Here is a 27,638-nt window from a genome sequence, read left to right as displayed (position 1 = left end):
GTCGTATTTTAGAACTAGGTAAAAAAAAGTTTCAGCATGGAGAATATTATGCATTACATATTTTATGATCACATATATGAATATGTTTAGAGACTGCTAGGGCTCACCAATATCCACTGCTCTTTTACCTCCTACATGGCTATACATGCAGCTTCCTCTGCAGTCAGATGAAAATAAGTGAATAAGCTCTGGTTATTAGCAGACTGGGCATAAAAGTAAAGTATGCCAGGCTTGCACTAAAGCAGGAATGAGGAGTGTATTCTCTTTACTTACTGACAGGCTTAAGGATACAGTGGGACTTAAAGAGAAGCCACTTGCCAAAAAAAATCTGTGTGTCTAAGCTGTTGATTAGAATGCAATCCAAATACCCAACTGGACATTTTTTCAGGAGCAAGAAATAAACTTATTATACAGAGTCACATGCATTTTTATGGATTTTTGTAGCATCAAATACTAAGTATCATAACTAAGAGAATTCTTTTTATTATTGATAGAAACGCCAAACATTAATACATATTTTGCCATGACAAAAGAATGAGACTCCTTGTATCTTATAATACCTAAAATGTTTTGTTAAATATTTTAAATTGAGAAATCACAAGAGTGACTATTGTAGACTATCACTGGCATAAGCAGAGAGGGAAGGAGACAAAAATCTATGTGTGTGATTTTCTGTGTGTTGTGTGTGTGTATTATGTGAATAAATACTCTTGAGAAAAGTGTATTAGAAACTGGTAACAACTGCCTCTAGAAGTGGGAAGTGAGTGGCTGGGGATATAGGGCTGAGGTAGAGGAGAAAACTTATTATTCTACTATTTACTATTTGAATTTGTTTTGTATCTTCTGATTTGGAGACAAGCAAATTATTAAAATTTTCAGTGACATTTTTAGTAAAGAGTTGATGCCATCCTCCGATGCTAAACACAAGAATTCTAGGCTTGAAAAACAATATTAAACTGTTCCTCCCCAACGTATTAGGGTAATGTGAGGCTTCATTTAGTCAAAGGTATATTTAAATGAGTTTACTTCTTGCTATTCTTGATGAGTTCCCTCAACACTTCCACTGCCAGCTTCTTTATATTATAAATGAAAATCTGATCACAGTTTTTTTTTTTCAATAATGAGTGTGACAATTTTACAAAATAAGGTAATAAAATCATTTCTTAAAAAAGCAATTTTTTTTTAGACCCTGAATTAAAAGTAATCTCATAAAGGCCAGATACCTCTATGAAACCTTTTCTCAGAAGGTAGCCAACCTGTACACTACAGCAGAAGGATTATAGGTTAGGTTATGGTAAAGATAAAATAAAATATCAGAGAAAAAAATAAATAAAATAGCAGATATATAATATTGAAATGAAAATAAAAGTACATAACAAATTCAAGTTATTATCAACATTATCCTGCTCCTTATCACCACTGAAAGGAAGAGAAAGGAGATTAATCAAGAAAAACAAAAGCTTTCTAAATCAACATGAATTCATCAAAGTCATTCTCATCTATAAAACAGACTACAAAAAATGCTTCCACCCCAAAAGGCACAAAATTAGAAATAAATTATTTGCTATACACAGCAAAGATGATGCCTGATAAAGACAACTACTTTTCTTCCTGGTGCAGGTCTTTAGCATAATACATGAAGATGCAAAAAGGTTACCATAAATGTTTCTAAAACAGAGACAACAAGTCAAAGCTTATATGGTTAACTAGCTTCAGCATACTTTCCAAACTGCTTTAATTTCATTCAAGGTTCCTATACTATGTAAAAATGCTAAATATATAATAAGAATACTAAATATATAATAAGAATAGCCCCAGATTACAGTGAAATGCAATGCCTAGAAAGGGTAATAGTAATTTAAAGGGCAAAAAAATATATGTATTTAAAAAACAATTTAATCTGTACAATATTAGGTCAGTGATTATGTACATATAAATCTAGATGTACTTTATATTACCAATTAGAATTGACAGAACTCCACAAACTTCAGCAGTATCTCATAAACAGAACTCTAATTTTTCAAACCTGTAAACTGACAGAATATTCATTACTGATTATCAATAAGTATGATTTTATATATAGTTACTTATTAATGAAAAAGTTTCCTAATATTAAATGTATATCAAAAATTATGATACAATTGTTTGATTTCTGAATTTAAGTTACTACTAAACATCTGAATAATCAGATATTTTCATATTTTAACCACACATCAGTATTGATTTACTGATTCAAATCCTGAAAACATACTATAAAATGATGCATCTCCAAATGTGAACATTCTATAAAATCATTAATACGTGTTTTTTAACTGTAATATGTTAAACAAAAAACTTTTTTTTCCTCTTTACCTCAAATATCTGTGCAAACTGGGTCTCTTTACTAGAAAATATCGCATGGATACAATGAATGGCGTATTTGGCTTGGCGAGGGGGTCCTTTTTTAGATTTGTGATGTAAAACAGGAAGCAAAGCTCTAAAAAAAACAAAAAATAAAATTAAAGAAAACAATAAACCGGAAAAATCAGCAAAATTCCACTAGATACTTTACCATTTGTATTTTTTAAGTAATGTTTTGTAAGAACAAAAGAAACCTACTTGAACTCCTTTTCAACTGTCTCTAATTTTGCTTTATAAACATCTATATTAAGAATATAGTCCAATACAAGTTTTTTTTGTCCTTTTTACTTAACAATTCTAAATAGAAACATGGATGGTGAACCATTTCTTCTTGTCATTCCCATTAGTCTTTTCTCTTTTGTTCTCACAGCTATCACCCCAGCTAAGTTGCTGCCACCTTTTACATAAGACCATATATAAAATGGGACGTAAACTGTTTTTCAAGTCTCTTTCCTCTACTGATTCATCTTTCACTTTATACCAGGACAACCCACATAAAGGGAAAGTGGATTATAAAACCTACACAAACTAAGTGTTTACTGTATGTGGGGCACTTTTATTAAAAGTCCCAATGCTTGCCTTCATCCTACTAGAATATTTTGGACAAGACAAATAATAATACATAAATTAGCAAAAATATGTGTTACATCAAGTTGTGATAACTGCTGGGGAGGAAAAAAAGGAAAACAAAGAGGACAGGATATGGAGTAGGGAGAGGTGAGTATTCTGATTTGAAAGAGAGTGGTTACAGAAGACCTTGCAGATAAAGTAACATTAAAGCAGAGTTCTGAGGGAAGTAACAAGTGAGTCATGTAGCTACCTACAGGTATCATACCAGTATACTACATAAAAACTTAGAATGAATAATGAATAAAGCAGGATCTCTTAGCTCAACTATTTATTCAAACATCTCACGGGAAAAGTAACTTCTGAATCTACCTCCTTGCTCAATACCAACCCAGTGTCCAAGCACTAAGAATTCAGAGATGTAATAATCCGTCATGGTAATAGATTATCACAAAACAGAGCAACAAAATATAATAAAAAGACAGGTGATTGAGGGGAAATTCTACATTTTGTTTCACAAATATTCTACAAATATAGAATGAAATGACCAGCAATATCATGGACAAATGGGCTGGACATACACAGAAAGCTTTTCAAAAGCAGAAGGGGCACCGGGGTGGCTCAGTCTGTTAAGCATCTGACTTCGAGTCAGATCATGATCTCTCAGTTCATGAGTTGGAGCCCCAGATCGGTCTCTGTGCTGTCAGCTCAGAGCTTGCAGCCTGCTTCAGATTCTGTGTCTCCCTCTCCTGGTCCCTCCCCAACTCACACGTGCTCTCTCTCTCTTGCTCGCTCTCTCTCTCAAAAATAAATAAAAATTAAAATAAGTAAAATATAATAAGTAGATCTAAATGTGTGATAAATAGAGATGTGTGAAAAGATATTTACTTTTACTCATTTACAAATAATATACAAATTAAAACAACATATAAATTAAAACTTCACATGATGATGGCATATCTGAAATGGGATTCTCTCCTACTTTCTCCTACTCCAACAAGCAGAAAACAGATAAACATGTTAAAGGTTTTAGACATAGGACAACAGGCAGCACACGATGAAAATCCCTAAAAGATGGAAAATAAACTACCAGAGTCCTACATCTATCCTTGTTTACTGCCTGCCATGTAAGGAGAAGTAACCCAGTAAGAATCTGGTGGTCACATGGAGTTGAGGGAGACCACAATGGGAGATGAAGCAGCTATAATTTCTAGGGCAAAGTTCCACAGAGGAAGGAGGCACAAAGACAGCAAGAGAGCTTGAATTCTGGAGATCAACAGAGGGGTGTTCCAAGTCTTTGACTGAATAATGATCGTGCCATGCAGAAGGAAAAAAAAGAAAACAAACAAACAATCAGACACCAGGAAAATAATACTGGAAAGCAGTAAGCCAAAAAATTTCCTAACACACATGGGGCTGCTAGTAATTCAGGTCTCCACCATCCACAATAGAAAGACCTTGTAATACATAACCGGAAAACAAAATTCATCAATAGAAATAGGCCCAGAAATGGCGCAGGGACAAAATTAGCAAAGACATATACAGCTGTTATCAATATGCTCCATATGCCCAAGAAGAAAACATAAACATGAGGACAGAAATAAAATATATAAAGAAGACCCAAATGCAACTACTAAACACGAAAAATATAAAACCTGCAATGATCAAAAGCAGATCACATGTCACAGAAGAAAACATCAGTGAACTTGAAGACATAGCAATAGCAGCTATGCAAAAGAAAACCAGAGGGAAAAAAGGACAGGGGGAAAGAAAAAAAGAAAAAAAAAAAAAAAAAAAAAAAAAAAAAGAGAAAGANGAAAAAAAAAAAAAAAAAAAAAAAAAAAAAAAAAAAAAAAAATGGAGTATGAGTGACCTGTAAGACAATATCAAGTAGTCAAAAAAACATGCAACTGGAATCCTAAAAAACAAAGGGGTGAAGAGGGGTGAACAGAAAAAAATATTTTAAGAAATAGTTGCCACAATTTTTCCAAATAAGATTGGAAAAAAGACCCATAGTTCCCAAAATCTCATAAGCTGCAAGGAGAAGAAAAAAAATCAATCATTCCAAGACATACCATTATCAATTTGGTAAAAACAATGATAAAGAAAAAAATCCTAAAAACAGTCTAAAAAAATATACATTACATATGTAAAAACAATACATACAGAGGAACACTTTTCATCAAACACTATGCAATCCAGAAAATAATGCAGTGACATCTTTTAGGTACTAAACAAAAATAAACTGTCAATCTAGAATTCCATTGAGAATAAATACCTTTCAAGAATGAACGCAAAATAAAGATTTTATTCGAGAAAGAAAGGCTGAGATAATGAATTACAAGCAGAACTATACGCTAAGAAACATTAAAGTTATTCAAGAATAAAACTGATACCAGATGAAAATACAGATATCTAAAAAATGAAAAGTGACAGAAATGGCAAATGTGAGTGTACAAATAAATCTATCACTGTTAATCCAAGACTTAGCAAGCTGTTTAGAGGAAAAATATCAACACACTGTAGAAGTTAAAACATATACTGAAACAAATTATGCCAACAAAAACTTAGAGGGGCAAGGCATGGAGATATCCTGTTGTAGAGCCTTTATAATACACATTAAATGATATAATTTTATTTGAATGTAGATATCTCCAGTAGTGAAGGTAAACAAAACAAACATGCAATGGAACAAAAGAGAGAGAGAGAGACAAACCAAGAAATAAGAAACAGACTCCTAACTATAGAGAACGGATGGTTACAGGAGAGTGGGAATGGGTAAAATAGGTGATAGGGATTAAGGAGTGCACTTGTGATGAGCACTGTTGCATGAAGTGTTGAAATAGTATACTGTATACCTGAAACTAGTATTTCACTGTATGTTAACTAACTGGAATATTAAATACTTAAAAAATTAAAAATAAAATAAATACTCAGTTAATCCCAAGGAGGAAAGAAATAGAGAGAAAGGGAAACAGACAAAAGATGAAACAAAAATAAAGATGATACTTAAACCTAACTATATCAATAATTACATTAAACGTAAATGGTCTAAACATTTCAATCAAAAGATAGTTTGTCAAACTGGATTAAAACAACCAAAAACAAAACAAATCAACAAAAACATAATAAAACAAAGACTAATATAAAAAAAAAAATAGAAAGTAGAAGTGGTTATGCTACTCTCAGACAATAATGGTAGAACAAGGACGATGATCAGGGACAAAGAAACACATCATCATAACAACACAGACTTATTACAAAGGCTGTGGGGAATCAGGTACATTCTTATACTGTTGGTGAGAATGCAAAATGTTATAGCCACCACGGATGGAAATGTAGCAAAATACCAGAAAAATTATATATGCATTTACTGATAAAAAGCACGAAATAAATACTTAAATATGGAATAATTATCAGTATGTATCAAAAGACAAAAGCAAGGTGGAGAAAAGCATGTACAGCGTATTTTATCATTTATCTGTCAAAGAGGGTATATGAATACATATATATATACCGAAACACACCTAGATAGACATGCATAGAGGGCTTTTTTTTTTTTTTTTAAGTTTATCTAAAGGTAAAAAGGAATAGGTAGACAGATGAGAAACAGAAGCTAGACCTCTTGGAATATATTTTGCTTTTCAGAATTGAAATTTCAGAATTTAATTGAATTTCAGAATTTAAAACCAGTGAGTATTTCATATAACTTAAAAATAAAATCAAATTTTAGGGGCACCTTGCTGGCTTAGTCAGTAAAGCATACAACTGAGGGTTGTGAGTTCAAGCCCAATGTTGGACATGGAGCCTACTTAAAATTAAAGACTTTTTAAGATTTAATTTAACTTTAAAAGAGCAACAAAAGTATATATCCATCTAGCGGCAGAACTACACAAAAAAGAATCATTGCAAGTAACTGTGAAACAAGGAAACCTGGCTGTAAATCCCTAATGTGATCTATATCTTAAAGACAAAAGAGAACTGCCTAACCAAGTAAACAAACAACTGTTTTTAGGAATAACATTGGGAATGCTACTGCTATTCCTGAGACTGTTAGGTATTTATTATGGGATAATTCAAATGAGTTAATATGCAACACCATGATTTTATCGTCGTTTGTTATCTAAGCATGGGGGGAAGGTGATACAAATGTAAAACTGAAAAGATTCTGCAAAAATACTGCAGTCCTGAGTTAGAACTGGATAATCAATATAACATATAATGCATTTTATCTTCCAAAACCCCCTTTTTTTTGTTTTTGCTATATCCACTGAATTGTTCTAGAAAAATGACCCACACATTAGCCATCAGTACTCACAAGACTCACATTACGATTTTCTTAATAAAATCTCTACTAAAAGGAACCAGAGCTCCTTAGAGAAATGGCTGATTTCAGGTCTGGGACAGAAAACGAACAAGATGGACCTGGAACATCTTGTCATATCGCATTGTTAGGAAATTACAGAAATTAGTGGAGCTCTTCAAAGGGACTCAAAGGTCAACTTAAACAGGCTCCTGGGTATAGATGGGGCAATATGAGCATCACTGAAAGTGATCACTGCAATTGACAAATATGTATAAGTTCATAAGTTTATAATGGTTATTTTAAAAAGACAACAACAGGGGCGCCTGGGTGGCTTAGTCAGTTGAGCGTCCGACTTTCACTTAGGTCATGATCTCGCAGTTCGTGGGTTCGAGCCCCACATTGGGCTCTGTGCTGACTGCCAGCTCAGAGCCGGGAGCCTGTTTCAGTCTGTGACTCCCTCTCTCTCTGACCCTCCCCTGCTCACGCTGTCTCTCTCTCTCTCACCTAGAAATAAATAAAACATTTAAAAAAAATAAAATAAAAAATAAAAAGACAACAGTTAATTTGTCACATTTGAAGGATGCTATGAAAATCACTATTTTGAACACTGTTCAATAACCTAAAAAAACCATCTGAACAGATGTAACACTGGGGAATCCGAGAATAGATGAGAAGTTCCTCTTTATGAAAGTATTCAACTAATAAATGAAGAAGGAATGACAGAATATCATCTCTGATTACTAAGCAGCATCAACTGCTAACATCACAAAAAGAGAAATAACCAGATATCATGTGCCTCCTGATAGAGGAGCATACCACCATCTATAAAGTGGTCCTCTAACTATGAAACTTGAAATAAACCACAGGAAAAAGTCTGGAAAACCTCCAAAAACATGGAGGTTAAAGAACAACCTACTAAAGAATGAATGGGCCAACCAGGCAAATAGAGAAGAAATTAAAAAATATATGGAAACAAATAAAAATACAACAATCCAAACTCTATGGGATGCAGCAAAGGCAGTCCTAAGAGGAAAGTGCATTGCACTCCAGGCCTACTTTAAGAAATTAGAAAAAGCACAAGTACAAAATCAAACAGTGCACCTAAAGAAACTAGAAGGAGAGCAACTAAAGCACCTCAAACCCAGAAGGAGAAGAGAAATAATAAAAATCAGGGCAGACATAAAAAATATAAAATAAAATAAAAAAGTTGAACAGATCAATGAAACAAAGAGTTGGTTTTTAAAAAAAAAACAAAAAAACACAAAGTTGACAAACCTCTAGCCAGGCTTCTCAAAAAGAAAAGAGAGAGCACCCAAGTAGACAAAATCATGAACAAAAATGGCTTTATTACAACCAACCCCTCAGAAATACAAGCAATCATCAGGGAATACTCTAAAAAATTATATGCCAACAAACTAGGCAACTTAGAAGAAATGAACAAATTCCTAAACACACACTACCAAAATTCACACGGGAAGAGATAGAAAATGTGAACAGACCCATAACTAGTGAAGAAACTGAATGAGTTATCAAAAATTTCCCAACAAATAACAGCCCTGGGCCAGATGGCTTCCCTGGAGAATTCTAACAGACATTTAAAACAGAATTAATACCCATTCTTCTCAAACTATTCCAAAAAATAGAAATCAAAGGAAAACTTCCGGACGCTGGCATTTTATGAAGCCAGCATCACTTTGATTCCCAAGCCAGAGACCCAGCAAAAAAAGAGAACTACAGGCCAATATCCTTGATGAATACAGATGCAAAAATCCGCAACAAGATACTTGCAAATCAAATTCAACAGCACATAAAAAGAATTATCCACCAAGATCAAGTGAGATTCATTCCTGGGTTACAGGGCTGGTTCAATATTTGCAAATCAATCAATGTGATACATCACATCAACAAAAGAAAAGATAAAAAACCATATAATCCTGTCGATAGATGCAGAAAAAGCATTTGACAAAATACAGCACCCTTCTTAATAAAGACCCTCGAGAAAGTCGGGATAGAAGGAATTTACTTAAACATCATAAAAGCCACCTATGGAAGCCCTCAGCTAACATCATCCTCAATGGGGAAAAACTGAGAGCTTTCCCCCTGAGATCAGGAACACGACAGGGATGTCCACTCTCACCACTGTTGTTTAACATACCGCTGGAAGTCCTAGCATCAGCCATCAGACAACAAAAGGAAATCCAAGGCATCAGAATTGGCAAAGAAGAAGTCAAACTTTCACTTTTCACAGATGACATGATAGTCTACACAGAAAACCCAACAGACTCCACCGGAAGCCTACTAGAACTGATCCATGAATTCAGTAAAGCTGCAGGGTACAGAATCAACATACAGAAATAGGTTGCATTTTATACACCAACAATGAAGCAACAGAAAGAGAAATCAAGAAACTGATCCCATTCACAACTGCACAAAAAAACCCATAAAATACCTAGGAATAAACCTAACCAAAGATATAAGAGATCTGTATGCTGAAAACTATAGAACACTTATGAAGGAAATTGAAGAAGACACAAAGAAATGTAGAAACATTCCATGCTCATGGATCGGAAGAACAAATATAGTTAAAATGTCATTACTACCCAAAGCAATCTACACATTCAATGCAATCCCGATCAAAATTGCACCAGCATTCTTCTCAAAGCTAGAACAAACTATCCTAAGTTTTGTATGGAACCACAAATGACCCGAAATAGCCAAAGTAATAGTGAAGAAAACCAAAACGGGAGGCATCACCATCCCAGACTTTAGCCTCTACTACAAAGTTGTAATCATCAAGACAGTATGGTAATGGCACAAAAACAGACCCATAGACCAATGGAATAGAATACAGAACTCAGAATTGGACTCACACATGTTTGGTCAACTGATCTTTGACAAAGCGGGAAAGAGTATCCAATGGAAAACAGACAGCCTCTTTAACAGATAGTGCTGGGAGACAGCAACATGCAGAAGAATGAAACTAGATCATCTTCTCACACCATACACAAAAATAAACTCAAAATGGATAAAGGATCTGAAATGTGAGACAAGAAACCATCAAAACCCTACAGGAGAAAGCAGGAAACAACCTCCTTGACCTCAACCGCAGCAATTTCTTACTTGACACATTCCCAAAGGCAAGGGAATCAAGAGCAAAAATGAACCATTGGGACCTCATCAAGATAAAAAGCTTCTGCATGGCAAAGGAAATAATCAATAAAACTAATAGGCAACTGTTGGAATGGGAAAAGATAGTTGCAAATGACATATCAGCTAAAGGGCCTGTATCCAAAATCTATAAGGAACTCACCAAACTCCACACTTGAAAAACAATCCAGTGTAGAAATGGGCAGAAGACATGAACAGACACCTCTCTAACGAGGACATCCAGATGGCCAACAGACACATGAAACAATGCTCAGCATCCCTCCTCATCAGGGAAATACAAATCAAAACCACAGTGAGATATCACCTCACACCAGTCAGAGTGGCTAAAATGAACAAATCAGGAGACTATAGATGCTGGCGAGGATGTGGAGAAACGGGCACCCTCCTACACTGTTGGTAGTAATGTAAACTGGTGCAGCCCCTCTGGAAAACAGTGTAGAGGTTCCTCAAAAAATTAACAACAGCACTCCCCTAGGATCCAGCAATAGCACTGCTAGGAATTTACCCAAGGGATACAGGAGTGCTGATGCATAGGAGCACATGTACCCTAATGTTCATGGCAGCACTCTCAACAATAGCCAAAACATGGAAAGAGCCTAAGTGTCCATCAATGGATGAATGGATCAAGAAGATGTGGTTTATCTATACAATGGAATACTGCATGACAATGAGAAAGAATGAAATCTGACCATGTGTAGCAACATGGATAGAACTTGAGGGTGTTATGCTGACCAAAATAAGTCAGGCAGAGAAGGACAGATACCAAATGTTTGCACGTATAGGTGGATTAGGAGGAACTTAACGGAGGACCATGGGGGAGAAGAAGGGGAAAAATAGCGGGGGAGAGGGAGGGAGGCAAACCATGAAAGACTCTTGAATGCTGAGAACAAACTGAGGGCTGATGGGGGTGGAGGAGAGGGGAAGGGGAGTAATGGGCATGGAGGAGGGGACTTGTGGGGATGAGCACTGGGTGTTATATGGAAACCAAATTGACAATAAACTATTTAAGAAAAAAAAATAAAAACACAAAGTGGTTCTCTAACAACAAAAAGTTGACCAGAATCCAATCAGGCCTCTGGATTTAACTATAACCTTATAGAAAATATTGAGAATCCATTAAAAAATGCCAAAGGCATACAATTAGTAAAAATCAGTCTATGTGAAACTCTGCAAGAGAAACCTGGTTTCTCTATCAAATAAAAAAAAAAAAAAAAAAAAAAAAAGAAACAAGGCACTTTAAAGAACAGTATGGGTCTTGATTTTAAAAAAATTGTTAAAAATTATATTTTTGAGAAAATTATTTGGATATTATTAACATTAAGCAATTACTGTTACCTATGTTTGTGAGAAAGGTATGTTTATTTTTAAGAGATATTCTTGTCTCTTACAGATACTTAGATGTACAGATAAAATGGTTTATTTCTCAGATTTGCTTTGAAATATAAGGGGAACAGAGGAAGTAGAATTATAAATTACACGAAAGTGGCTGTAAGTTATTCATACATAAACTAGTTGTTGGATACATAGGGTTATTATATTATTCCATCTACTTCTATATATGTTTGAAAATTTCAGGAATAAAACGTTTGAGAAACAAAGAGTTTCACCAAGTTATCCTTTTAGTCTATGGTTTGAAACTTCTTTATGAAATGAAAAATTACTATTTTACAGTAACTTCAATCACTAAACTCCCCAGACTAAGACCCATCTTATCACAGATCAGACTTTCCAATACCAACATCCATAATACCTTTTCTTAGTAATCAAGAGAAAATTACAAGTCACATAGAAGTAAAAAGGCAATTTGGGTTGGAATATTTAAAGACAGAATGAGAAATTTTAAGCTCATCCTATGTTTTGCATATTCATTTAAACAGAAAATACACACACAAACACACGCGCGTGCACACACCAGAAAACAGAAATAAACCAAAACAAAGAATAAAAACCTTTCAAGAATTCTGAAGTACTAGGCAGAGTCTTAGAAGTTAGTGAAATGTAAATGAAACAACTATCTTCTGATTGCTTTTCCTATTAATAAATTCCTATTAAATACTTTACTCCCTTGTTAAATTGATTTTCTTCTTTCCAATTCAAGGGATTTCTTTTCCTCTCGATAATTATCACACACATGCAGAAAATGAAAAATCTAAAAGATACGTTAAAACCACTTTTTTAAAAACCCTCAAAATTCTACTACTCTGAAATAATTACTATTAACATTTGGTGAACATACTTCTAAAATTTCTCTATACATACATACATATGTATATTTAAGTAAACGAGGATAGAAAATACAAAACAAGGGTACAAAATACATTTGGAAACTTTTTTTTCACCAATAATGCTGTAGAGAAACTCCTATATCAAGTACTGCTAAACACCAATTTTAATGCTCATATAGCTCTTTGGTGGATAGTTACACCACAACTAGTCTAACCAATCCCCTACTGATGAACATTTAGATGTTCTGAATTTTCTTTTTGATCTTAACAACAAAACCACGAACATTCTTATGCTAGTTATTTATGTACTGTTTCTGAGCTTTAAGATTTAAGCCTACCCTATGGTCTGCCCTGAGATCCTGGTGCTATAAATCAGAAAGTACATTTCCTAGATTCCCACAGGGGTTGGCTTCCAGCTGGGTTCTTCCAATAAGAGACATTCGAACCTCTTCAGGCATCTTGTGCAGTAGCTTTGTCATCCCCCAGCAACAACTAGGACACTCCTACTGTGACCGCTGGTTGGTTGTGCAGTACTGACAGGGCTCTTCCATCCAATGGACGGTCCTGAACACCACTTCTCAGCTGACCAGCCCTAGAGGTCACAGCTGCTTCCAGCAGTTCATAATCCCTGGGTTACCAAAGCAACCTACGGCTCTTTCATCCTTCAAACATCTGTATTAATTTATGTTTAAAAGACCTTGTGTGGTTTCTATCTCTCTGACTCAACCCTGACCCATAAAACCATTAGGTAGGTACCTCTTCTAATGATCTCTGAAGTAAGTTCCTGAAAATAAAACTGCAACATTGAAGACTACATGCACACATTTTAAGCTGGTATGTATTATGACATTATCAACCCAGAAAAGCTGAATCAATTTATAATCCAATCAAGCAACCATCACTGGAATGCTAGTTAATCCTGGTTATAGCACATAAGTGTTTTTATTTACATCTGCCTCAATTACTGTTAGTAGGCATAAATGTCTTTTCTTGATCCGAGGGGCTAGAAGGCTTTCCTGTTTGTGAAGTTACTGTTCATTCCCTTTTCTACTGTAAAACCTGTTTGCTATATTTTTATTAAGAGTCTTTATGCATTACAGATATTAACCTTTTCTAAGTTATACATATTGAAAATAGTTTCCAAGTATACCATTTGCTTTCTAACTTATTTCATGATTTTTGCTTTTGTCTAAATAGTATTCTCCCTTACTAAAATATAAGGGCAGAGTCTGTTCATTTCACATTTCAGTACCTTATATACAGTAGAGGCTCTATAAATATTTTTCAACAAATGGATATTTAATAATACAATCCATCAGTATTCCATCTTATGATTTGGCATCAGTGTCCCTTCAACCCTCCAAAAAAAAGGAATTACAGAAATGTTCTGGTTACCAGCACTTTTATTAATTCATTTTATATATTTAAAATCTTAGATAAATCTGACACATTTCAAATATATGTAAAATCAAGATAAGCAGTATACATTGATTTTTCTTTTCAAAACAGCTTGGCAACAATTTACTGGGTAATTTAACTTTTCCTAATTTTTTTTGTTAAATATTATACCCCTCCACTCAGTATTCTAAGGTTGCAAATATCTTGTATGTTTTGGTCCTAGGGTTTCTGGTTTTTACCCCTACAATGTTTTCAAAATGGTTATTAGTGTTATATGGGATTTTGGCTGATATTGGCTATCCTGGTTTTGGTAGTTTCTCAGTTGATTCACAGATTTCCATGAAATACAGTAACTCTGTCTCCTCCAACACTTGTACTTCTTAAATTTACTTTCTTATGTAATTATACTGGCTAATGCTTCTGAAACAATGTTAAATCATAGCAGAGATAGTGTATTATTTTCCTCATTTCATTCTTAATTTTACTGGGAATGTTTCTGCTGTTTACTATATGATTTGTTTGAGACATATTTATTATGTTTCTATGAAGGCATCTAATCTTATTTTATTAGGTTTAATTAGAAATAGACTCTCTTATCCATTTTAACCCTTTTAGCATCTATCAAAGTGATGTACTGTGTGCCTTTTCCCTTTTACTCAATTATATAATTGTAGCATGAATATTAGGCTTATTAATACCAACCCTCTTTGTATTCCTGAAATTAACCACATTTGACCATAATATACTTTTGTTTTACTGTAGTCAACTCTCTTTTTGCTAAAATTTTACTTAAACTTTTTGCAGTAATATCTGAAAGTTCTGTCTTAAGTTTTCTTTTGAGGGAATATCTGTTAACCAGTTTTAGCACTCCTGCTGCTTATCTGGGATTTATAAGTAATCTGAGTGTTTTTTTCTCATGTTCTAAACAATTAAAAAAATTAGAATCCTTGGTTTCTTACAGATGTGAAATAATACTTCCTACAACATGCAACTTTTACTGGTACTTTTTATTAGAGGATACTTTTCTCCATTTTTTAAAATTATTATAGCCTAATTAGGTATTCTTCCTTCTTCTTGAGCCAGTTTTATTTATATCATCCTTTAAAAACTCATGTTTTCCAATATTTAAAAGATATAGGCACATCTAAAATTTAGGCACTGAAAGCAAAATGATGAGAAAAAACAAACCAGATACGCAAACAAAAACAAAAGTTGGATTTAGGGGCTTAAGCATAACTGAAAGCAAAGGGAAAAAGTATATGACCTGGTAGGCAGAGTTCACAATACAAATGGGGTAATAATAATTAATAATACATTTTCTGAGTTTTTATATCCTAAAGAATATCCTTCATTTGCCCTTAAGCACAACTTGACTACTTAGGCAATTCTTGGGTTATATTCTTTTTGTCCATGAAAACTCTCTAGCTGTTAAATCATAAACTTTAGAAATCTTACTGGTTGAAAGAAATAAGTGAGCCTCTTTATTTTTCCATTGTACATAATATAATTCCTTTTCTTTGCCTTTGATGTTTGTGAAATCACTTCTGTAATCCCTGAAAATTCAGTAAATTCCACCAGGATATTTTCCTAAAACATGAGTCCTCTTGATCTCCAAATTCACGTTAGAATGATTCAGAGTCATTCTAAACAAGTTTACTATGTTTTTTTTTAATTATTTTCCATTACTCTGTTATTTTCACCACAGAAACCCCGTAGGGCTTTTCACTATCTGCAATTAAAAGATTTTTAACTGCCTTCATTTCTATGCCTACATTTCCACATTCTATGCAATCTCAAGTTCCATTGCTAGCTTACTGATTACATTTTTAAAATTGCTTACTCTGCTCCTTGCTACTTATAATAAATTATACCGTATAATGCAAGTATGTTCCTGTCTTCTTTACCACTGATTCTGCCACTTCCCTTTTTATATATTTGTTTTGTTCTCTTATTTTTCCAGATATCATTTGCTGCTTAACTTTCTTGGCAGTTTAGAATTGTTTAAAATTTTCTTTTTTCCTAGAAAAATTCTATTCCTCCCAACAGTGATTATCAGCTTTCTTCTGAGTACTAAAATATCTGCATAGGTTTCATGCTTTTAATTTATTTGTACTCTGTTAAGGCATCTTTGAATAAGAGAAATTTTCTGGCTCTGCCATTTGAACAAAAAGGCAGACAGCATCTCCCTGAAGGCTGAACATCAGATGTCTCTCTTAAAAAATTAACATCAAAGCTCACAACTCATTAATCACCTGGCCACATAAGGAGATGAGTCCCTCATCTCTGTGTAATTTCTCTCCAAGTCTACTGAAACCCCACCAGCGACGAGCACTAGCTCCACCTGCACCAAGGCTATATTCTATGCTGTAAGAGGATGCTTAGTTTTGGTCCAACTGCCTACTCTGGAGGTAAGCCAGACTCCTGAGAGACAGGAATCAAACCAGAAACCATAGCACACCATCATTTTTGTTTAGTGGCTGGGCACACAATTTTTTTTTCTCTAAAGTTGGTAAGAAAACATTTGCTTCAAAATTCTCCTCTAAGCTTTACTTTACCTCTAAGCCTTGCTCCTCCTGCTAAAGAAAATAGGTCAGTCCAAAGAAAAATGGTGTGACCACCAAGTCTCTCCTTTAGTTCTATGACAGCCAAAATTAGGCTCTCCTTATTTCTCTCAAAGCCTGCCCTCAATCTCCTCTTTCTAAACTGGCAAATGACAGAACACTTACTATCCATTCCCTTATATGCCTGATTCAGGAATATGTGTATCAACTGTCAAACGTTCTTAACATTCAATTTGGTCTAAATGACTAGGATCAATTCTGTCCAATTCTACTTGAGATACATTTCTCTTTTGGTTCCTCTAAATTATTTTGGTGAATTCAAGGGAAGATACTTTAATCAACACTCAGCTCTATCATTTTTCCTCAAAATCAACTTACCCAATTAATCATTTAAAACATAAAATCTGCATACATATTTTATCTCCTGGAAGACATATTATACTATGAGCTATTTCATCAAGAACTGTGTGTGCACACAGCAGGTTTTCAGTATCAGTTAACTCTCCTCATGAGAAACATTTGAAAAATACTTAGCATATAAATCAAATAATCTTTCAGTTCCATATTAAAGCAGCATATGTTTTAAAATGCCCTTTGCATGTTCTAAAATGTCCACCTTTCAACCCTGTTCTTATAGTTCTCCCACAAATACATTAAACAATGTTTAAGATATTAAAGATATTAGGAAAGATAGTCAAGAATGAAAATAAAACCACTAATGAATAAACTAAAACTTGCCCAAAACCCTAATTAAGAAAGGAACTGTGCCATTATGGATATGGTGCCATAGGCATTTAGAGGCCTAAATTCAAATCTTGAGTCTGTACTTTCTAGCTATATGATCTAACACCATTTACCTCAAGTGATTAACAGATTTCTCATTTGGCGATTAGGATAATTCCTACACTTTAGTGAACTGTTAACAAAGTTTAAATGAGATAGTACAGTAAGTTGGCAATCAGTAAGTGATACAGAGTTATGTATTGTGTGTGTGTGCACGTGTGTATCCTCAAACTCTGATCTCTGATCTGGATTGGAGAATCAGAGCCAAAGGAATATTCATGCTTTCCATCCCCTTAAAAATTAAGAAGTCAATTCTAAACAATAAAGTTTCTTACTTTTGCCAAAGAGAATGGGATTATAAATTTCTGGTACATTTCAATTACCATGTGAACTAGAATTAAGTTCACATGAACAAGGAAGAATAACAAAAAGTGTACTGGGATTTTAAGAGTTACCTTTGTCCAGTTTCTTTCTGAGGAAATAGGACACAGGCAATTCTTCAACATGAAGAAGCATGCTACCCCAATCACAACTAATTAGACCAGTGGCTAAGCCAGAAGTAATGAGGCAGATGTAAAGCCAACCACCAATGACTATGGCAAGATCAGGACCAACTATAAGATACATCCTCCGTGAAGAGAGAGAAGAGATGCATATAGAGAAGTAAGTAGGGATCCCCATACAGAATGAAGACTTATTGTTTCGAGATATTACAGAATCCTGAATACTCGACCAGCATTAGATATCCCAAGGATGACAGCACAATTTCCAATTCTTAGAAATACTAAGGGGCGCCTGGGTGGCTCAGTCAGTAAAGCGTCTGATTTCGACTCAGGTCATGATCTTGTGGTTCATGGGTTTGAGCCCCGCATCAAGCTCTGTGCTGACAGCTAGCTCAGAGCCTGGAGCCTGTTTCAGATTCTGTATCTCCCTCTCTCTCTCTAATGCTTCCCTGCTCACACTGTCTCTCTCTCTCTCTCTCTCTCTCTCTCAGAAATAAAACATTAAAAAAAAAAAAAAAGAAATACTGAAACACACAAACGTACACTGCTGTTAAGATGATTATTCCATGCTTCCCTAAGCAGTGCTACTGAAAATTTTCAATTCAATACCTTTAATCAGAGTATAGTGAAGAGTCCTATGCACAGTCCTGCTGAAATTTCTCTGAAATTTCCCACTAGACTTTAAATTCATGTGAATCCTTTATTCTATGCTATAACATGGCATGAAAATGCTTTACTAGAAAATTATTTTCATTAAAATATTTAAGGAAAATCAATGCTTTGGGAAAGAAATGCCATGTTTGCCCCACATTTTCATGAATCATCCAAAATACCAATCAGTCCTATCCCCCAGGAAATAAGAATCTAAACTGAATGATATAAACTTAATATAAGTTCCTCAAAACTTACAAGATTCCAACTACTACATAAATCAAGAAACAATAAATTATTTTTCTATTTTCCAGAGTACTTATCAGAATAAACTCAAAACTTACGATCTGATGTGTGGGAAATCCTCTTCAATTTTGCTTCCTGTGTTTTTAAAAATTTGGAGTGCAGCTTCTGCTACTTTTTCATCATCCATTTTCAGGCAAGCCAGGAGAGATTCAAACGTTTCAGCAGAATGAAACGAGATGGGATGTGTAAATGAGAGTACCTAAAAAAGGAGTCATAAAAATGATCTGTAAACCCCTTTAATCTTTAAAATACAATTGGAAATACTCAAAGTAAATACAAAAATATTTATGCTAACAAGTATATGAAAGCACAATAAACTTTAAAACTTACTCAAATATGTAAAAGATATGTTCTTGTGTAGAAAGATCATAGGATTTAAAGAAGTCCTTTCTTTCAAAATTAAATTACATCTAATGTAATTCTACTCAAAATAATTTAGATTTTGGTTAATGTCTGACTTTTTATGTTATCTATTTATTTATTGTTATTTACTTATTATTTATTTATTTATTTACTCACTTACTTACTGAGAGAGAGAGAGAGACAGACAGACAGACAGACAGACAGACAGACGGAGGGAGCAGAAGAAGAGCAGAGAGAGGGGAAGAGAGAGGGAGAGAAAGGATCCCAAGCAGGCCCCATGCTGTCAGCACAGAGCCCAACACGACCTCATGAGATCATGACCCAAACCAAGATCAAGAGTCAGATGCTTAACCAACTGAGCCACCCAGGTACCCTGGATTTTTTGGGGGAGGAGAATGATAATAAGAGAAGAGGGACAAGAAGAGAGAATTTAACAAAATAGCCCATTCTTCTAAATAAAGGTGATTAAAAGGAATTACCTAGTAACATTTTTGAAAAAAAGTTATTTAGGAAAGGGGATAAAACAAATAGTAAAAGGTATCATAAAGTAAGAATTATCAAATCAACATGGTACTAACAGTAGAAGACACAAAACAGAAAAAGTAAAACAACAAACAGTACTAGCATATATAAGAACTTACATTCTACAGAGGCAAAAGAGAATGAAAATGAACGGGATTTTTAATAAACAGTCCTGATAAAACTGCAGCTATTCAATTAGATCTTTCCCTACAATATACACTTTCAAAATAAATTTCAGATGTTCATATTTCAGATTAAAAAACAAAAGTTATAAAAATTTTCTGAAGAAGACAGGATTTTTAAGCTTAAAATAAACAACTAGAATCAAATGTGGAAAGTAAAAACAAACAAGTAGTAGAAAAATATATTAAGCATAATGCCATATTTGTAAGATTCAGAAACAAGCAAAATAAGTGATGTTATTTAAAGACACATAAATAGAGATGATAAAACTATAGAGAACAGTAGGAGAATGAATAATGAATAATAACCCAAATTCAGAACAATTACATCTAGGGAGTGTGAATCAGGGCAAAAACTACTCTGGGAAATTCAACAGTATTTTTTTTTTTTTTATTGTGTATTTATTTTAAGAGAGTGTGTGTGAATGAGTGAGTGGGGAAGGAGTAGAGAGAGAGGGAGAGACAGAATCCCAAGTGGGCTCTGTGCCATCAGTGCAGAGCCCGCAGCGCAGAACCTGATATGGGGCTTGACCCCAGAGACCTGTGAGTTCATGACCTGAGCTGATATCAAGAGGTGGACACTTAACCAACTGAGCCACCCAGATGCCCCTCAACAGAACTGTTAATACTCTATTTGAGTTAGCATCCTATTTACTTTTCACTGTATTCAGTTTATTACCATACCTTATAACTTATATATAATAGATTACATTTTATTTTTTTATTTATCAAATACATCCTATTAAAAAGCAAAGGAAATAAAAAACTCACATCAGTTTAAAAAGAACAAAAAATTACGATGTCGCCAGAAAATGAATACAGGATAAAATTATGAATTCACCACAGGGAAAACACTAACAATTAACATTTGGAAGTTATACTTCAGTGCAATAGTTACACAAATTAAAACATTATTTTTACTTATCAGACTAGCAAATCTCTTTAAAATTTACAATATTCCATGTTTGGGAAGATAAGATAGGCACCTTCATTCACTGTTAACGGAATTATATAGTAGTATGATGTTTTGTGTAAAGGAATTTGACTAAATATACAAACTGAAAAACTTTTTAAATGACCATTCTCCTTACCTTTCAGGATTTAAAAAAAAAAGGCATTAGTGAAAGATCTTAGACATATTTATCTTTGCAGTGATTATAAGAATAAAATCAGATACGTTTTCTGACACTCTTAAAAACACTACCTTAGACTTCTGAATACTGAGAATAAACTGAGAGCTAATGGGGGATGGGGAGAGAGGAAGGGGGCGTGATGGGCATGGAGGAGGGCACTTGTGGGAATGAGCACTGGGTATTATATGGAAACCAACTTGACAATAAACTATGAAAGAAAAAAAAAGGAAAATAACACTATTTTATACTTTTATAATTTTTATACTTTTTTATACTGTCAACAATTAACTGGTATTTTTGTAATAAGGACAAGGCAGTAGTATATTTTAGCTAATAAAATAAAAGATAAAATGAAGTTTTAGGAAGAATTTGGCTCCATCTTTGCTTACTAATGAAAACTTCTAATTATAATTCACTATTCTAGTGTAATAATACTAGGCTATATTATACAATTTAAACCTTAAAACATTTAGCTTACATATTAGAGGAAATGAGGAATTTCTAAATGACCTAAAATGATTGAGAAAATTTTACTTCAGGTTCTATAAACTTAAGAAGCAAATCTCAAGAATACAAAATATATACTATATATATTAAGCAGTCACCTACCTAGGCACTTCATTTCAAAATAAACATATTTACCTTAAGCAGTTCAAGACCTGCCCTGATGGCCTGATCAGTTGGAACACCCTCATCTTCATCATCTGCAGTTCCGTCTATTGATTTGTTCACTTGCTTAATAAGAGCACTAAAGTATGACCAAAAAAAAAAAACTGTCATATTTTCAGGTGTCATTTAATAGCAGTGTCTAAGAAAAATAATCTTGAATATTTCCTATGTAGACTATATCCAAACACATAAAAATCTGATATAGCTGTTTCCCAAATATTACTGTAAAATAAAACACTATAGTAAGTATTTTGAGGCACTTCTTTTCAAAACTGTATTTTCCCCTGTCAATTCCAATGAAGTCAAAATGTTATTTTATTTGCTGTTTATTAATGCTACCTATATTTTTATTCTTTTATGTAAGATTTATGCCTAAACATATAAATAGATGTTTTCTAATTATCTAAAATTCATTATTGCTCTAGGAGGTAGAACAATGTATACTGAAATAAAGGATAAATGGCAACATTAAGCACTTTCAAAATATTTGCCAAATATTACTATTTGTCAGTACTGTTCTATGTGTCAGTACTCTTTTAAGAGCCAGAAACACATAGGCCTGTTCCTGAAACACAAGCCTATTCCTGAAAGGTGTAAAAATACCTAGATAATAGACATGTAATAAAATTTCATTAGAAAGTAAAATAGACTAAAAAGAAAACAAAGTGCTTTGAAAGTTTCTTCTAAAAACAAGTTTATTTTAAAATAAACATTTATAATGTAAAATCAATTATCTAAGATAATCACTCACACTTTCAGGCATTCTTTTTATAAAAACTAAATAACATACATTAAAGGTAGAGACACAGTATGTATCAAAATGCAGAAAAATTCAATTATTCAGTGTTCCTTAAAATGCTTAGTACCTCTATGTTTCTACAAAACTATTATGTACTCAAATTTAAGTTCAAGCTACAAGTCAAATGTATCTGTCTCCCTTGCAGGGTCTCCTTAATATTTATCAACCCTTAGCAGCTGACTGATCAATTGATTAACTGTTTCTCATAGCTCCAACTATCCCAAATAAAACTATCTCAAAGAAAAATCTTCAGCCTGAAATTCCCTTCCAATGTTTACAGGGGCCTCAAGGGTTTTTACCTAGACATCCCACAGGAATGAAAAATACCATCTACCCAAAATCAAACTCATTATTTTCTTCCATGACTAAGAGCGTGAAGTTCTTAGTCTAGTGAAACAAGGCCAAAAATAATTAAACAAACACAGGGAAAACATAATCAGGGAACAACAATGATTAGAAAGAAGGCAAAGACAAGAATTGAAATTCATTAGCCAGGGTAGTCAGGAAAGGCATTTCTGAGCTAATAACCAAAGAACAAGAGCCAGTCATATAAAAATCTGTGAGAAAAAGCATCAACCTGGAAAACCAAAGAGAATCAACTGAAAAATACTAAGATTTCAGTGAAGTGACACTAACAAAACACAAAAAAATCAACAGTGCTTTTCTCTATCAGCCAAAGCCACCATTGTGAGTAGAGGGGAAAATCTACTCACAATGACAAGTCAAAATATAGAATAAAAGGTTGTAAATGCACAGAATCTGTGTATAAACTCTAAAACTATATGAAGGGAGCACAGAGATTTGAATAAATCAAAACAAGTATTTTTGTAAGATGGAAACACAGTATTATACAAATGGCATTTTTCACTAATCTACAAATGTATCAGGGGTACACAACTTGGTAAAGAAGATTCAACAAATACATTCTATGACTCAACTGGAAAAATCAATTAAGGTTTGGGAACAGCCAATTAATTTTAGGGAAGAAGAATGAAGAACTTTCTCAACAAGATAATAAAAATTATCATTAAAACCTCAGAAGACAAAGGAACCAAACTGAAAATTCAGTAAGAGTCCAAATCATACAAGAATTTTTGCTACAATAAGGAAACGTTAAAAATCAATTGGGAAGGAAAGAATTTTCCAATAAATGGAGTTGATACAACTAACATTTAAAGAATGGGTATCTACTTCCACATTATATACTAAAATTAATTCCAGACCAATTAAAGATTTAAATGGAAAAAACAAAACCACCTAACTATGATACCAAAGGCAGAAAAATCATAAAGAAAACAACTGATAGATTTAATTATATATATAATTTATACAAATTTAAAAGGTAAAAGAACTAAGTTAACAGCCTTATTTTACAAAGCATTCTTACAACCAGTAAGAAAAAGACAATTCCTACAAGTCCCTCATAGGAAAGGTTTTTAAAAAGCAATTAACCAAGAAATATATGGGGAAACAATGTTCAACTTTATTAGTGACACATTGTTTTTAAAAAAAGATCATCATGCACCTATAAAATGGCAAGGACTAAAAAGGTTAGTAGCCACTCTATCAGGAAGAATCAGGTGAACTGGACACTCACCGACTCTTGGTGGGGACTAAGAGTGGAATCTGAGACATATTATATACTGTGATGGTTAACCAAGAGGGCTCTGGAGCCAAACTTGCTGGGTTACAATATCATTTGCCACTTTCTAACAGTGGGGAAATTATTCAACATTTATTCACTGTTCCTTATCTATAAATTCTTTATCTCATATGGTTAAGAAGTAAATGAGCAAAACATGTAAACATTTAGAATCATCCAGACACTTTATAAGAACTAACTGCTACTACTTGTTTCTGTTATTTATGCTTTGATATCTTCTGTATCGCTACAACCTACTGACGATAAAGCCAAAGACCTATTTTGATCCTCAGTCTGACTGTTCATAGTACACATTATTTATGAAAACTTTCTCCCATCTTATGTTTCAAAACACTACAAAAACCTGGCGTTCTTACATTCCTGTAATTTTTCTGCTGTTAAACAAAATTCCAAGGTTCTGTCCACGATCTTTTCATCATTTTACTTCTTTCTATGCAATCTCTTGCCCAGGGAAAGAATCCATTATCACAGTTTCACATCAAGCTCAATTTGCCTTGATTTTTTAAAAACTGTTTTGTCATGTCCAAATAAGAAGCACATGAGCTCCCTTATTTCTTTTCAAAGTTACTGCTGTGTGCTTCATTTGAACTTGGGCTCTTAGACTTTGACTCATCAACTTTATTTCCCATCTCCAGTAAGAGATGACCCATTCTTTTAAAACCTCCTTCTTTCCTTTCCATCTCACTACCAGCATTCACAGACAATTTATAACACCTTAACAGTCTATCCCCTCTACTTCCTTCCTCTTACCCATCATTAATCATCCACTGTTCTCCACAGACTAAAGTAAAAGCTCTAAAGTTATACCTTAAATGCTTTCCACAATCTGATCACAACTCCTTTTTTGCATTATCTCATAACATTTTTATACCTTTCCATACTATAGTTTAAATGGATGGCAATCATTTTCTAAATATCCTTGTTTTTTCCTATCCAGCTAGCTTGGTTAATATTAATCTCAGTGCCTAGAATATTCTTTCTCCCACCTCAATAAAAACATCATCTTACCCATTCTTCCTTAGGTCAAATAACACTCTCTTAGGGAAATCCTCTTTGAGTCCTCTGAACACTGTCTGCATTAATTTTATGAAACTAAAATATAATCTCTTGATTAAAACTCGTTATTCCATTACCAAACAGAAGGTTAATGGAAAACAAAAAGTATGGTTTGCTAGTATATAACTAGCATTGCCTTGAATAAAGCATGGGATTATTTATTTAATTAAGGAGTTTCAGTCTGATTCAGTACTAATACAGAGGGTCCTGATTTTTTTGTTTTACACTGGTTTTCAAACCACAGAAACCCTTCTTCAAATAAAAACTGATGCAAGAGGAATCCAAAGTGGCTATGGGGTATCCAAACTAGTGTCTCCCTACTCTGCAGGGGACCACAGGCCAAAAGCTACACCCTCAATCCACCCAAACAAACAAAAATCCCCCAAAAGGGTACAGGATGGTATTATATAGTGTAGATTCTAGTATATCTCATTTACTGGTGAGCAGTGAATCAGAATGTAATGAATGTATGTATGTATACATACAGACACACATACATTCTGTAAGTGCTTTATTTTTTTAACCAATTGAAACATTTTCGTAAAATGTTAAAAAAAAAAAACATTTTAAAGGGAATATAGCCATAAAAAGCAAAATATTTTCCAAGATGTCACAGTTAGGTGATATATAAGCTGAAGTGAGTGTCGTTTTAAAAATAACACTTAGAGTTCTCAAATATCTGTGAAAATGCATCATAATATTGCTTTACAACATATTCACCTAATTTTCTTTTCTTGAGGGCATAATTACAAATTGTCTATATTACTTATCCCATTCAAGCTAACTAAAAAGAGGAATTCCTGGTATACTCATAACAGAAACTAGGCTTAAAATGACATTTTCTCATCTGAATAGAAGTAATATTTAAAATTAAAATAAATAACAAGATAAATATACACAGATATGTACAGATCAGTGTGTACATATACATACACACATTTATGTAAACAGATAATATGTACAGACACATATAGATTTGTATACGGCCATTTTACATATACAAACATCTATACAGCTAAGTGCCTGTGTATTACAGGTACTCAAAAGCATGAATGAATGACTAGTAATGGAAATTTAATATACAAATACCTGATAGATTCAGTGTCTATGTGCACAGGCGCTATCCTCTCCAAGAGAAACTTGATCATTTCCAGGAAAGGATTTGTAGGCTGTTTGGGATTGCCCAGCTTCTTAGTTATTTCACGCTATATATAAGGTAGATTTTTTCTTAATATTGCAAAAATTTGTTTAAATAAATACATCACATTAAAATGTTTAGAACCCAAAATAATTAAAATCATGTAATACTGGTGTTGGAATAAGCAAATCAATAGGATTTGAATGAGTTGAGAAAACAAAACCAAGAATTTTGCATATGAGAAAGTTAACATTTCAACTAATAGGAAAAAGATGGATTATTCAATATATTGTTTTGAAATCTTGAAGAAACATGTTGAATAGATAGATCCCTATTTTATACTTTATACCAAAAACATTCCAAAAAGAAAACAAATACAAAAGAATAAAATCAAGGGTGTGTGAAGACAAAAACTTCAGAGTAAAATAATAAAGGAAGCTTGTTAAAACTACATATTCCTGGATCTTATAGAGGAGATCAGTCAATCTGGGGTGGAGCCAAGAATCATCTTTTTTCTTAAAAACCTCCTGGAAGATGCACTGGCAACAGACTGAGAAATACTGACATCAGTAAATATTTTCATTGACTTGTAACAGAATGGTGTTTTGAAAGCAGGACACAAAAGGCAAAAACCTTAGAGAGTCTGCTGACAGACTTAGCTAGATAAAAATAAAACTATGGTATATAAAGATCAAAATCAAAATGAAAGGGCAAACTATAAATGACAGAGAATTATTTACAGCCTAATTAACATACATCACTAACAAATCAATAGGATAAAGATAAATGTCATTCCAGAAAAACAGGCAAAGATTAAACACACACAATTTACAAAAAAACATGAATGGCTAATATACCCAAGGGGGGAAAAAAAGGTCAAATGATCAGGAATCAAGAATACAAATCCCATTAAAATAATTATGTTTTGTTTGAGTTTTGCTCCTTTCCAACAATGACAGAAGCCAGTATTGAATCTATCCTAAAGAAATAGCCAAGACCATGTAAAATGACTTAGCTATAAAATATTAAAGTGTTCTTTAAACAAAAACTGGGAGGAAAAAAATCTAAATGTGTGTAACATAAGTGGACTGTCCATAATTATGGTACACATATTCAATGATATGCTATGTTGCTATTAATACTGTAAAAACTAATAAAAATAGGTAAAATGTACAAAGCTGTACAGATCTTATTTTGGAAGATACACACTATAATATTAACAGCAACTGTCTCTATAGACAGGTT

General features: G+C 33.5%; 1 protein-coding gene across 7 annotated transcripts in view; it reads right to left on the bottom strand.

The window, feature by feature from the left end:
* The window catches only part of PDS5B (PDS5 cohesin associated factor B), a 129,408-nt gene that overhangs the window by 49,453 nt on the left and 52,317 nt on the right, over positions 1-27,638 (bottom strand). For all 7 annotated transcript variants that reach the window (XM_077752530.1, XM_077752531.1, XM_077752534.1 and 4 more), the window contains exons 16-19: positions 26,345-26,460; positions 21,711-21,816; positions 18,907-19,067; positions 2,353-2,476 (exon numbers count right to left, since the gene is read on the bottom strand). In XM_077752530.1, coding sequence (XP_077608656.1) covers positions 2,353-2,476; positions 18,907-19,067; positions 21,711-21,816; positions 26,345-26,460 — 507 coding nt within the window. The remainder of the gene's footprint in view (positions 1-2,352; positions 2,477-18,906; positions 19,068-21,710; positions 21,817-26,344; positions 26,461-27,638) is intronic.

This window comes from Crocuta crocuta, unplaced genomic scaffold, assembly GCF_008692635.1.
Source record: "Crocuta crocuta isolate KB4526 unplaced genomic scaffold, BGI_CrCroc_1.0 scaffold190, whole genome shotgun sequence".
Lineage (NCBI taxonomy): Eukaryota > Metazoa > Chordata > Mammalia > Carnivora > Hyaenidae > Crocuta > Crocuta crocuta.
The sequence above is the reverse complement of the archived record's forward strand: the minus strand, read 5'-3'. Positions and strand labels throughout refer to the sequence as shown.